We start from the raw sequence: 12887 nt of genomic DNA, 5'->3' as shown, positions 1-12887 counted from the left end.
GGAAGGATACTTTCCCCAGCCACTTGCCCCTTCCTCGGTTAGCCGGCCCAGGCCAAGATGGTCAAACCCAGGGAAAGCTCGAGGACTGTGATGGACTGGGATTTGAACCCGAGTCCCTGGGTTGAAAACACAACGCTTTAGCCTAGTCATCTCTCGGCATGGCCTGCTGCAGTTAGTATTGTACAGCCCACAATGATTATTTTGGTCAAAGATTTGCGGATAACCCACACTGGACATAAAAATAAAACGGCATTATAAATATTTTCAGACAGATTGTGACTGGAAATGAGGGTAACAAATAAATACACAATCTGCTTCATGTCGCTGATTTGTCAACGGGGTTCCAAAACAAAGCCACGCAGTTGGCTCAGCTGGTGAAGTGCGTCATGGGAGCTATGCCGGTCTCCATGGCAACAACTGAATAGGGGATGAAAGCTCCACTCCCATGATGCCTTGAGGGCTTTCTGCACATGCTCAGTAAAAATGAGAACGTACAACTAGATGACAGGTATTTCGTGATTTTTTTTTAATTGAGAAAGTTCAGGTGAAGGCCCAGTGTGCCAGATCTCCAAGGTTGAAAATAGCAGAAGAGAAACGGAAGACTTGCAATTTTGTAGCGCCTTATCACATCTCTGAGAAACATCTCATTGCATGAATTGCTTGGAAAGTGCAGTCATTATTACAGAGCCAAATGCAGCAGGCAATTTGCGCACAGCAAGATCAAACAAAAAGCAACAAAATGAAGGACCAGCTAATTTGTTTTTGCCAGAGTTGGTTCAGAGAGGAATGTTGGCCAGGACACCGGGGAAATTCCCTGCTCTTCTTCAAAGAGTATACCATCAAATCTTTCATGTCACAGGGCACTGATTTAATGTCTCATCTAAAAGGACAGAACCTCTGACGGTGCAGCACTCCCTCAGACTGGAGTGGCAGCGTAGATAATGGGCTCAAGTCCTAGAGTGGGGCTTGAACCCACAACCTTCTGACTCAGGAGGTGAAAGTGCTCCCAACTGAGCCAAACGGACAACTAGAGACACCAACCCGGTGTACTGAGAGCCTAGCGATCAGAGGAGGAAGGGGAGACAGAATGGTTGCACACTTCGGAGGCCCTAGGAAAGAACAAGTTAGATGAGGAGAATGGAGCCCTGATTTCAACACAGTATGGGAGCAAGAAGAGTGGGTAAACTGGCATATTTGAACCTTAGAAGTCACAAGAAAGGACAGTTGAGAGGACACTGACCATCGCACGATCTACAGTTTGATGTTTGATACAGAGATGCTTACCTACACAGACGATGTCCATGAAGCCATACATGCCGTAACAGATCTGGAAGAGCAGGTCCTGTCTCTGCCACTTAGCCGACGGACTGAGGGAGGACCAGATTAACCAGGAGATGCTAGCAATTAGGAAGAGGGAGCCAAGGATGATTGCGGCTATCTGGACCTTTTCAATCACTGTGAGGGAGATTGCCTGCCACTGAAATGGAAGAGAGGAGGGCGCAGAGTGTGAAAGAACAGAAGAGCATGGAAGGAGGGAGGAAGGTGGTGGGCGGGCGGAGTGCGGGGGGGGGGGGAAAGAGAGAGAAAACAAGATGGTGAGAGGAAAACGGAAGGAGACGGGAGTATGACAGAGCGAAGACAAGAAGAAGAAAATCAGAAATAGGAGAGGCAGAAATGAAGCAGTGAATGAACAATTAGAGGGAGAGAAAGAGAAATGAAGAGAGAGATTGTGACACAAGAGAATGAGTGGGCCAGGGTTGGAAACATAAGAGGGAAAGAGAATAACATTAAAGCCAAGCACCTTATGCGAGTATCACATGACTTGATTGCAATAGCGCCTGAAATTATGACGGCATTGGCCTTTGACCCTAAATTTGGCTCATGAGCTGGCAAAGGCTGCCTCGGAGGTTAGCGATGTTAAGGCCAGTCTTGATCTACCTTACAGCCAAAAGAACAATAGTCAGACAAAGGCACTCAGACATGACAGATCGGGTAGAGTGGGATTAGCGGTGACAGCATGAAGCAGCTCTGGGTCAGATAAAGCACAGGTCAGACACAGAGTAAAGTTCCCTGTACTCTGCCTTAACTCAAGCTTCAGCGCGGCGCGGAAGCAACGCGACAGTTCGATTTTCCATTATCCGCCATCCTCAAGGCCTCGGAGTTCGAGCGGGCTGGATTAGCGGCGGTTACGTGCTGTGGACGAGTGACTGGATTGGCATTTTTCCCAACGCACGTGGGGCCCTTTCACCCAGGCAAGACTTTGCCCTTGGACCGGATTCCGACCCAGGGGTGAAAGGTCACCCACTTCGCCAACCCAGTCCCTCCTCACCATTTACCTCAGACTTTTTGATTTTTTTTTTTCTCCCCACGTCCTGCTTCACCTTCTTCGGTGCGGCGGGGGGGGGGGGGGGGGGGGGGGGGGGGCGGGGGGAGGGAGGAGGGGGCGGTGTATCCAGTCTCTAGGCCACTGGCTTCTCAGGCCAGCCTTCAGGACGTGCAGGAGAGCGCCCTGGTACCACTGGGCTTTCCGAGCTAACAGAGTAAGATCAGAATGCACCCGAGAGGTTTGTGTGATACGAGGTTAAGCTTGCAGTGTGCCGAGCCGATTATGGGTAGCAAAAGTCAGAGATGTTGAGCAAGTACTGCACAACACAAATCGCGTATTGGGAAAAAATTGAACATTAAAATCAGGGCAGTGCAGAGCGTGCGGGGCAGGTGTTTGGTCTGGTTCGGCCCTATAATTATATCCTATAATCGGAAATAACCTTTGACCTACATCACATGGTACTGCGGTAAGTCCTCCCTCTCTTGCCCTACCTCCCCCGCCCCCCACCCCCTTCCACAAGGCACCGGGTCAGGTACAGGTCCATAGTGCCACCAGCCCTCTGGTATCTCACCCAGGTCACCATTCTTCCTGCGACTCTAGTCAACAAGTGTCGGCAGGCTATTCATCCACGCAGGCAGCACCACAACCCGAGCCCAATCACTGCCCTTACCCGATGTAATGTGTGCCCCCGTGAGTATGCTCACAGGTTTGTAGAGCTGTTGCATTGTGAGTGGCTCAGCCAATCACGTGATGTTCACAAGACTCAATAAAACCCCAGCCAGTTGGGTCTAGGTCATCCACGATGAGGTATGCAATTGTGAGCCTAGTGGTAATGTGCAGTGTAATTGTTAAACCTTTGTTAATAAACCAACTAGTTCTTCATAGCAATGAATTGCTATGAATTCTTAAGCAAAGAACCCATGAAGCAAATACATTATAAAATGGCGACGAGGACAGGATTTTCTTCATGAAGAAATTTGGTGGAATTTCCTTTTCTGAGAAGGAAAATGCAAGTGGAGCACAGCAAGGAGATATACCAGCAGCCATGAGGGAACCATTCTTTTTTTGGAGAGTAGTGAACAGTGTTGAACTGACAAAAAGAGCTTGTGGAAAGCCATTTGAGTCTTTGAAAAGCAATTCAAGATTATTGAGTCTTGTGAACATCACGTGACTGGCTAAGCCACTCACAATGCAACAGCTCTACAAACCTGTGAGCATACTCACAGGGGCACACATTACACCTGACATTCACACACGTGCACTTTCCCAGCCTGGGGCCCACTGCATCATGACCAGGAGCAGCAGGAACCCTGGCTGCTTTCCACCCCCTCTCCCTGTGTTGTCTCGAGTGTCCAACCTGGCCAAGATCAGCTACTTCAGCACCAAGTAAACATTTATCCTGGGACCTTCCTGGTGTGTACGTACTCAGGAACACACCAGGCAGTGTCATTGCCAACTGGGCCAATGGAGCAGCACAATGTACCACCATCCTATAGGCCAGAAATTACCCTGAGCAGGATCAGCGAGCATCGCTTACACTTTATTCAGTGTCAACAGGCCTGCTATGTAACGCGGAGTTTTACTCTTATGAAATAAATTGTATGCTTATAGCGTCTGCACAGCGAGGTTTCAACAGAGCATCCGGAGCAATAATAAGGGCCAGCATCTCTTAAAAATGCTCAATCCCTGAAATAGGGCAGAGAAGCAGAGCTGAGCAGAGCAGGGCAGGGGAGAGGAGGGCAAGGCAGAGGGAGAGGAGAGTAAGGCAGAGGGGAGGGAGAGGAGGGCAGGGCAGAGGGGAGGGAGAGGAGGGCAGAGGGGAGGGAGAGGCGAGTAGGGCGGAGGGGAGGGAGAGGAGAATAGGACAAAGGGAAGGGAGAGGAGGGGAGGGAGAGGAGAATAGGGCAGGGGGGAGGGAGAGGAGGGCAGGGCAGAGGGCAGGGCAGGGCAGAGGGGAGGAGAGAAGGGCAGACGAGAATAGGGCAGGGAAGCTATTTGCGTTGCGATTTCTCTGGGCAATGGAAGCAGTCAGACCCAGTTGGGTGGCCAGGCGCTGGAAGTATTTCTGAGGGAGGGGAGCGAAGCAACTTATTGGCAGGGCCACTCTTCTCAGAAGTGCGTGTTACAGCAGGATTAGGAGCAAATAGCAGAAGGGCTCAATGCTGGAGCTGAAGGGAGACGAGAAATGACACAGACCCAGAGGTTGAGAAGGTCAGAAGTATATATCTCATGGACATCTGAAAGAAAAAAGACTTACATTTATAGAGTACAGCCAATGACGTACTGTACGAAACGCGGTAGCCAATTTGCGCACAGCAAGCTCCCACAAACAGCAATGTGATAAATGACCAGATAATCTGTTTTAGTGATGTTGGCTAAGGGATAAATATTGGCCCCGGGACACTGGGGATAACTCCCCTGCTGTTCTTCGAACTAGTGCCATGGAATCTTTTATGTTCACCTGCGAGAGCAGACGGAGCCTTGGTTTAATGTCTCATACGAAAAATGGTACCTCCGACAGTGCAGCACTCAACCTCCGACAGTCCTCAGTACCGCCCCTCCGACAATGCGACACTCCGTCAGTACTGCCCCTCCGACAGTGCGGCACTCCCTCAGTACTGCCCCTCCAACAGTGCAACGCTCCCTCAGTACTGCCCCTCCAACAGTGCAACACTCCTTCAGTACTGCCCCTCCAACAGTGCGGTGCTCCCTCAGTACTGCCCCACCGACAGTGCAGCGCTCCCTCAGTACTGCACTGGAGTGTCAGCCTCGAATTATGTGCTCAAGTTCCTGGAGTGGGACTTGAACCCACAACCTTCTGACTCCGAGGGGAGGGTGCGACCCACTGAGCCACGGCTGACACACACAATCTGAGTCTTGTAGTGTTCGTTTAATAGCCGCAACATTGAGCACCGAGGACAGGTCCATCACAGGATCGAAAAGTGACCGAGAAAACCCAGGCCGAGCGTGACATTTGGAGTCCCAACTAGAAATAAGATGTCAGACCAGAAGAAATCTGCGAAAGTGAGGCCAAAAGTACTACTGGGCATGGCCAATGCCACAAGTAGGCATGGAAGAATGTCCTGCTATGCCATTATAAGCGGATGTTAATACAATAACTGTGGGAGGACCAGTAGTTGTGGGAGGTACAGTAGACACTTCAAGTCGCTGGAGAAATACCACCAACGATGTCTCCGCAAGATCCTGCAAATCCCCTGGGAGGACAGACGCACCAACGTTAGCGTCCTCGACCAGGCCAACATCCCCAGCATCGAAGTACTGACCACACTTGACCAGCTCCGCTGGGCAGGCCACATTGTCCGCATGCCCCAGACACGAGACTCCCAAAGCAAGCGCTCTACTCGGAACTCCGACACGGCAAGCGAGCCAAAGGTGGGCAGAGGAAACATTACAGGGACACCCTCAAAGCCTCCCTGATAAAATGCAACATCTCCACCGACACCTGGGAGTCCCTGGCCAAAGACCAGTCCGCCCTAAGTGGAGGAAGTGCATCCGGGAGGGCGCTAAGCACCTCGAGTCTCGTCGCCAAGAGCATGCAGAAACCAAGCGCAGGCAGCGGAAGGAGTGTGCGGCAAACCAGTCCCACCCTCCCCTTCCTCCAACCACTGTCTGTCCCACCTGTGACAGGGACTGTGGTTCTCGTATTGGACTCTACAGTCACCTAAGGACTCATTTTAAGAGTGGAAGCAAGTCTTTCTCGATTCTGAGGGACTGCCTATGATGATGATGTGGGAGGACCAGGGCAATGGATGCTTTGCCTTCTCTTTGAGGAGTTTCAACAAGTCAGTCCAAATGTCAACATTATGTGCACAGCAACAGCGCTTGAAGGGAAATGCTTGCTGGCCAGCCTAGCAGGTTGGTGCCCATGGCACTGTGTAGCTGGCAGCAGGACCTTGGAGCTGTGCAGACACCACCAGTGCTCCATCTACCTGTATGGCCAGCGGAAGCAGGCCCACCCTGGTAGGCATCCCGTGTACTCAAGATCCTGGCCTCATTCAAGAAGGCCGACCCGGAGAGAAATAGGTGGGAGAGCTTCAAGGAAACTGTGTACGGTGAACAGGAGACCACCCCCAAGTCCGTGGCTGATGTCGCAATGCTCCAGTCATGCTATCGTCTACTGAGTGACACTGAATTATAGCAGCGAATCAGATCCTCTGTAAGGAATGCCCGAGGGTGGTTAACTGAGGCAGGTGCTTAACAATCTTCTTCCTCCTATTTTCTCAGGAAAGGACGAACTGAACAAAGGGATAGCCAGTGTTGCTGAGTGTAATGTATGCCCCTGTGAGAATGCTCACAGATTTGTAGAGCTGTTGAGTTGGGAGTGGCTTAGCCAGTCACATGATGTTCACAAGACTCAATAAAACCCCAGCCAGTTGGGTTCAGGGGGATCCACGATGGGGCAGGTGCTTGTGAGCCTGGTGGATGAACTGGTAATGTGTAGTGTGATTGTTAAACTTTGTGTGACCAAACCAACTAGTTCTTAATAGCAATGTGTTGCTATGAATTCTTAAGCAAAGAACCCACGAAGCAAATATGTTAAAACCGAGTAAGCCAATTCCTCACAGCACCATCAATGACCATCAGCATCTCCACCAAACATCAGCACAGCGACACGCCCCCCCCCAGAGGATCCTGACAGTGAGGGTGAGGAGGAAAGAAAGACTTACATTTCTATAGCGCCCCTCACGACCACCGGACGTCCCAAAGCGCTTTACAGCCAATGAAGCACTTTTTGAAATGTAGACACTGTTGCAGTGTAAGAAACACAGCAGCCAATTTGCGCACAGCAAGCTCCCACAAACAGCAATGTGATAATGAGCAAATAATCTGTTTCAGTGATGTTGGTTGAGGGATAAACTTTGGCCCAAGGATACTGGGGAGAACTCCCCTGCTCGAAGGGAGCAGGCATCGGAGAAAGGACTGCAACATGGTGGGATTAATTATCTGACCGCTTCCCCCTTTAAGCACAACGCCCGGTTTTAGTGATGTTGGTTGAGGGATAAGTCTTGAGTGAGTTACAGTGCATGGGTGAGGAGGAGCAAGTGATCTAGGTCTGCTCAACGGCAGGCCCCAACTGGCAATAGTTCCTGCCTCTACTCCAACAGCTAGCGATTCAGATCTCACTGGGCCTGCTAATGGACCAAGATTTCTGTCTGAGGAAAAGAAAGACTTGCATTTATATAGCGCCTTTAACGACCACCGGACATCTCAAAATGCTTTACAGCCAATGGAGTATTTTTGGAGTTCAGTCACTGTTGTAATGCAGGAAACGTGGCAGCCAATTTGCGCACAGCAAGCTCCTACGAAAGCATTGTGATAATGACCAGATCATCTGTTTTTTTGTGATGTTGGTTGAGGGATAGATTTTGGCCCCAGGACACTGGGGATAACTCCCCTGCTCTTCTTCGAAATAGTGCCATGGGATCTTTTACATCCACCTGAGAGAGCAGACAGTGCCTCGGTTTAACGTCTCATCCAAAAGACAGCACCTCCGACAGTGCAGCACTCCCTCAGTACTGCCCTTCCGACAGTGCGGCACTCCCTCAGTACTGCCCCTCCGACAGTGCGGAACTCCCTCAGTACTGCCCCTCCGACAGTGCAGCACTCCCTCAGTACCGCCCCTCCGACAGTGTGGCACTCCCTCAGTACCGCCCCTCCAACAGTGCGGCACTCCCTCAGTACTGCCCCTCCGACAGTGCGGCACTCCCTCAGCACTGCCCCTCCGACAGTGCAGCGCTCCCTCAGTACTGCCCCTCCGCCAGTGCGGCACTCCCTCAGTATTGCCCCTCCGACAGTGCGGCGCTCCCTCAGCACTGCCCCTCCGACAGTGCGGTGCTCCCTCAGTACTGTCCCTCCGACAGTGCAGCACTCCCTCAGCACTGCACTGGAGGGTCAGCCGAGATTTTTGTGCTCAAGCCCCTGGAGTGAGAGTTGAACCCACAACCTTCTGACTCAGAGGCGAGTGTGCTACCCACTGAGCCACGGCTAACACTCTGGAGGAGGTTATCTACATCAGTCACTTGTGTCTATGCAAATTTCTGGGGCTGACTATGAAGGAGTCCATGATCCAGAACATGGCGATCTCAGGTTGACGGTTGTTTGTCGTGCAGCCCACTGTGAAACGCAGAGCAAGTACTGTGGAATCTCCAGCGGAGCCCTCGGAGGTGGGCACAGTGGGAGCACGTCGTCCTGAATTCTCGCGCTGCGGCTCGAGCGGTCTTGGGCTCCAATCTTAAACACGTCGACTCTTGTTCAGCTTCAGGGCGCTGAGAGATCGGATGGAGACAACCTTGAGGCAGGGATGAGCGGCGCTGTCCAACGTGCTGCCCTCAGGCGTGGTTGAGGGATAGCCCGAGGCGCGTGCCTCTCACCCGGCCCAGGCCATGGGCCACCGCGCATCCTTGCTAGTCGGACAGGGGAGGTGCCCCACGGAGCGGCAACGGGTGTGGCCCACTCAAGCGTAGCGTCGTTGCTGTGGCTGCCACGAGGTGGTACAAGGGCACCCCAGTCCCAGCAGGCCACCAGTAAAACCCAGCCGGAAACTGGCACACTTGCTCCTCCCAGAATGGAAAGCCTTTGCGGAAGTGGTAGGTTGCATGTTTGACAAGGTGGACGCAGAGAGGATGTTTCCACTGATGGGGGAGACTAGAACTAGGGGATATAATCTTAGAATAAGGGGCTGCCCATTTAAAACTGAGACGAGGAGGAATTTCTTCTCTCAGAGGGTTGTAAATCTGTGGAATTCACTGCCTCAGAGAGCTGTGGAAGCTGGGACACTGAATAAATTTAAGATAGAGATAGACAGTTTCTTAAATGATAAGGGGTTATGGGGAGCGGGGAGGGAAGTGGACCTGAGTCCATGATCGGATCGGCCATGATCGTATTAAATGGTGGAGCAGGCTCGAGGGGCCGTATGGCCCACTCCTGCTCCTATTTCTTATGTTCAACATCACACGCAATCAGGCCGCCATTGCAAAGCACAGCGACAGCCGCACACCAACAATAAAGCAAGTGGCCAGTTGTAATGTATACACTGTAAGGATGCTCACAGGTTGGTGAGCTCGAGAGTTGTGAGAGGCTTAGCCAGTCACGTGAAGTTCACAAGACTCAATAAAAAACCCCAGCCAGTTGGGTTCGGGGGATCCACGATGAGGCATGCAATTGTGAGCCTGGTGGATGAACTGGTAATGTGTCGTGTGATTGTTAAATCTTTGTTAATAAACCAACTATTCTTAATAGCAATGTGTTGCTATGAATTCTTAAGCAAAGAACCCATGAAGCAAATACATTACACCAGTAAAAGATGGGGATGGATGGGATTTGGGGAACTGCCCAGGAGGTGGTGGTTTGGGGGAAGGTCCATTTGCAGAATGTAAATTGCAGCTGGAAGGAATGGACCAGCTCCCCACAAGCCACCTTGACTCAGTGCTTGGTCCACCAGTCTTCCCTGGTGCACGAGTAGATCAGCAGCAAATTACTCCTCCTCGGCTCCTCCATCCTCGTCTTCACCCACCCTGGCAGGGCCTCTTTGCAAGGTGAAGTTCACAAAAGACTTGTATTTCTACAGCGTCATTCACGACCACCAGACGTATCAAAGCGCTTTACAGCCAATTAAATCATTTTTGAAATGTAGTCACTGTTGTAATGTGGGAAACACAGCAGCCAATTTGCGCACAGCAAGCTCCCACAAACAGCAATGTAACAATGACCAGCTAGTCTGCTTTTTAGGGATGTTGGTTGAGGGATAAATATTGGCCAGGACACTGGGAATAACTACCCTGCTCTTCTTCGAAATAGTGCCATGGGATCTTTTACACCCACCTGAGGGAGCAGACGGGGCCTCGGTTTAATGTCTCATCCGAAAGGCGACACCTCGGACAGTGCAACGCTCCCTCAGAACTACCCCTCCGACAGTGCGGTGCTCCCTCAGTACTGCCCCTCCGACAGTGCGGCACTCCTCAGCACTGCCCCTCCAACAGTGCGGCGCGCCCTCAGTACTGCCCCTCCGACAGTGCAGCACTCCCTCAGTACTGCCCCTCCGACAGTGCGGCGCTCCCTCTGTACTGCCCCTCCGACAGTGCAGCGCTCCTCAGCACTGCCCCTCCAACAGTGCGGCGCTCCCTCAGTACTGCCCCTCCGACAGTGCGGCGCCCTCAGTACTGCCCCTCCGACAGTGCGGCGCTCCCTCAGTACCGCCCCTCCGACAGTGCGGCGCTCCCTCAGTACTGCCCCTGCAGCACTCTCTCGGTACTGCCCCTCGGACAGCACGGCACTCCCTTTGTACTGTCCCTCTGACAGTGCGGCGCTCCCTCTGTACTGCCCATGCAACAATGCGGCACTCCCTCAGTACTGCCCCTCCGACAGTGCAGCGCTCCTCAGCACTGCCGCTCCGACAGTGCGGCACTCCCTCAGCACTGCACTGGAGTTTTTGTGCTCAGATGCCTGGAGTGTGACTTGAACCCACGATCTTCTGGCTCAAAGGCGGGAGTGCTGCCCCCTGAGCCACGGCTGACACTATGAAACTGACAAGGATTATCTGCGAGCTGCTGGAAGGGATTGAACTGAATGTGCTCCCTGATTGCACATCCAAATGGGATGATCCCAACCATTCAGGATATAGAATGAGCCTCGTTGGACCGGCAGTCTGCTTCCGCCAAAAGGGGATCGTGAGCCATGGCCCCAGAGACAAGCGTTGGTCTTTCCTCCTCTCGTCCTACCCCTTCATATAAGAGGGATTGCCTCGATACGAAGACATCGTGAAGCGCTCACAGGGAAGGAGGCGTTCAGCCGAGTTGGTGGCCAGTTAATAGCTGGGTAGCGAAAGAACAAAATCCCTTGGTGCTCACAGAAGGTGCGGACTGTGGGCGCAGTCAATGATCCGACCTGCTTTCGGAAATTGTGTTGCCCTGTTGTGTTGCTGCTGGTCACCGGTGAAAGTTCGTGATCTCCTCAATATTCCTGCTCTCTGGCGCACATATAGCACGGGTGCTCACTGTAGGACTTCCAGGCTTAACTTGTAAAGAAAGAATTGAATTTATACAGCGCCTTTCACAACCTCAGGACATCCCAAAGCGCTTCACAGCCAGTGACGTACTGTCACTATTGTAATTTGGGACCCACAGCAGCCAATTTGCGCACAGGAAGCTCCCACAAACAGCAATGTGATAATGAGCAGAAAATCTTTTTTAGTGATGTTGATTGAGGGATAAATATTGGCCAGGACACCGGGGAGAACTCCTGCTCTTCTTCACAATAGTGCCATGGGATCTTTTACATCCACCTGAGAAAGAAGACGGGGCCTCGGTTTAACGTCTCATCTAAAATCAGCAGCTCCGACATTGCAACGCTCCCTCAGTACTGCCCCTTGGACAGTGCGGCGCTCCCTCAGTACTGCCCCTCCGACAGTGCGAGGCTCCCTCAGTACTGCCCCTCCGACAGTGCAGCACTCCCTCAGTGCTGCCCTGACAGTGCGGCGCTCCCTCAGTACTGCCCCTCCGACAGTGCGGCGCTCCCTCAGTACTGCCCCTCCGACAGTGCGGCGCTCCCTCAGTACTGCCCCTCCGACAGTGCAGCGCTCCCTCAGTGCTGCCCTGACAGTGCGGCACTCCCTCAGTACTGCCCCTCCGACAGAGCGGCGCTCCCTCAATACTGCCCCTCCGACAGTGCAGCGCTGCCTCAGTACTGCCCCTCCGACAGTGCGGCGCTCCCTCAGTACTGCTCCTCCGACAGTGCGGTGCTCCCTCAGTACCGCCCCTCCGACAGTGCAGCACTCCCTCAGTACTGCCCCTCCGACAGTGCAGCGCTCCCTCAGTACTGCCCCTCCGACAGTGCGGCGCTCCCTCAGTACCACCCCTCCGACAGTGCGGCGCTCCCTCAGTACTGCCCCTCCGACAGTGCAGGGCTCCCTCAGTACCGCCCCTCCGACAGCGCGGCGCTCCCTCAGTACTGCCCCTCCGACAGTGCAGCGCTCCCTCAGTGCTGCCCCTCCGACAGTGCGGTGCTCCCTCAGTACTGCCCCTCCGACAGTGCAGCACTCCCTCAGTACTGCCCCTCCGACAGTGCGGCGCTCCCTCAGTACTGCCCCTCCGACAGTGCAGCACTCCCTCAGTGCTGCCCCTCCGACAGTGCGGCGCTCCCTCAGTACTGCCCCTCCGACAGTGCGGCGCTCCCTCAGTACTGCCCCTCCGACAGTGCAGCACTCCCTCAGTACTGCCCCTCCGACAGTGCGGCGCTCCCTCAGTACTGCCCCTCCGACAGTGCAGGGCTCCCTCAGTACTGCCCCTCCGACAGTGCAGGGCTCCCTCAGTACTGCCCCTCCGACAGTGCGGCGCTCCCTCAGTACTGCCCCTCCGACAGTGCAGCGCTCCCTCAGTGCTGCCCCTCCGACAGTGCGGTGCTCCCTCAGTACTGCCCCTCCGACATTGCAGCACTCCCTCAGTACTGCCCCTCCGACAGTGCAGCGCTCCCTCAGTACTGCCCCTCCGACAGTGCGGGGCTCCCTCAGTACTGCCCCTCCGACAGTGCAGCACTCCCTCAGTGC

At 53.4% G+C, this 12887-nt stretch overlaps 1 protein-coding gene across 1 annotated transcript in view; it reads right to left on the bottom strand.

Moving 5' to 3' along the window:
* Window positions 1-12887, bottom strand: part of LOC139240896 (E3 ubiquitin-protein ligase MARCHF9-like) — a 73685-nt gene that overhangs the window by 15647 nt on the left and 45151 nt on the right. The window contains exon 3 of the mRNA XM_070869404.1: window positions 1285-1477. Within this exon, the coding sequence (XP_070725505.1) occupies window positions 1285-1477 (193 nt within the window). The remainder of the gene's footprint in view (window positions 1-1284; window positions 1478-12887) is intronic.

This window comes from Pristiophorus japonicus, chromosome X, assembly GCF_044704955.1.
Source record: "Pristiophorus japonicus isolate sPriJap1 chromosome X, sPriJap1.hap1, whole genome shotgun sequence".
Taxonomy (NCBI): Eukaryota; Metazoa; Chordata; class Chondrichthyes; family Pristiophoridae; genus Pristiophorus; species Pristiophorus japonicus.
The sequence above is the reverse complement of the archived record's forward strand: the minus strand, read 5'-3'. Positions and strand labels throughout refer to the sequence as shown.